The sequence below is a fragment of the Empidonax traillii genome, unplaced genomic scaffold, assembly GCF_003031625.1.
Source record: "Empidonax traillii isolate 1590-97213 ecotype Southwest subspecies unplaced genomic scaffold, ASM303162v1 scaffold2314:size37305, whole genome shotgun sequence".
Taxonomy (NCBI): domain Eukaryota; kingdom Metazoa; phylum Chordata; class Aves; order Passeriformes; family Tyrannidae; genus Empidonax; species Empidonax traillii.
Window position 1 is genome coordinate 26,621 of NW_020957507.1, and position 1,197 is coordinate 27,817.

Sequence of the window (1,197 nt, forward strand, 5' to 3'; positions counted from 1 at the left end):
GAGGAGAAGGGCTGCTGCTCCCTGGCAGGGCTGCTCTGCTGGGACTCTTTTGTCGCCCAGGTCTGCACAGAGGCACCGACCCTGCAGCTCCAGAGCAGTCAGAGAGGAAAGATGTCAGGGCAACCAGTCAATGCAGAGTTCTTTATTTTGTTTAGGCACAAAGTGAGTACAATTCTCAATTTCTACAGCCTCTGGGCCAGGCTAGAAAGCAAAACAATGAACAGAAAATGGTGTTTATAAGTATAAAATTATATGTATATATATTTCTTTATATAAAAATATCTTGGTGTAAACAAATTCTAACGAAAAAAACAACCATTCCAGGAGTAAAAAGTAGAGAACTTATTGTGGGCTTTCAATGAAGTACATGACAGGATTGGCCTTTAATACGATACACAACATGCAAGAGAAGGACAGTTTATTGCTTCTGAAAAACACCCAGTTATCATTTTCCTTATGGCATCCTTGAGTTCCTGGTTCCTCAGGCTGTAGATGAGGGGGTTCAGGGCTGGAGGCACCACCGAGTACAGAACTGACACAGTCAGATCCAGGGATGGGGAGGAGATGGAGGGGGGCTTCAGATAGGCAATGAATGAGGTGCTGATAAACATGGAGACTACGGCCAGGTGAGGGAGGCACGTGGAAAAGGCTTTGTGCCGTCCCTGCTCAGAGGGGATCCTCAGCACAGCCCTGAAGATCTGCACATAGGAGAAAACAATGAAAATGAAACAGCTAAACACTAAACAGCCACTAACCCCAATGAGCCCAATTTCCCTAAGATAGCCTGAGTGTGAGCAGGAGAGCCTGAGGATGTGAGAGATTTCACAGAAGAACTGGCCCAGGGCATTGCCCTGGCACAGGGGCAGGGAAAATGTATTGGCTGTGTGCAGCAGAGAATAGAGAAACCCAGAGACCCAGGCAGCTGCTGCCATGTGGGCACAAGCTCTGCTGCCCAGGAGGGTCCCGTAGTGCAGGGGTTTGCAGATGGCAACGTAGCGGTCATAGCACATGATGGTCAGGAGGGAAAACTCTGCTGACATGAAGAACAGAAAGAAAAAGACCTGTGCAGCACATGCTGTGTAGGAGATGGTTGTGGTGTCCCAGAGGGAGTTGTGCATGGCTTTGGGCACAGTGGTGCAGATGCAGCCCAGGTCTGTGAGGGAGAGGTGCAGCAGGAAGAAGTCCCTGGGGGTGTGC

At 49.2% G+C, this 1,197-nt stretch overlaps 1 protein-coding gene across 1 annotated transcript; it reads right to left on the bottom strand.

The window, feature by feature from the left end:
- Positions 1-446: 446 nt before the first annotated feature.
- On the bottom strand, positions 447-1,196 carry LOC114071824 (olfactory receptor 14J1-like; the record flags this gene model as incomplete). The annotated part of the gene is made up of 1 exon (XM_027909693.1): positions 447-1,196. A coding segment is annotated over one exon (750 nt), but the record flags the coding sequence as incomplete, so codon positions are not given.
- Between the last annotated feature and the right edge of the window lies 1 nt (position 1,197).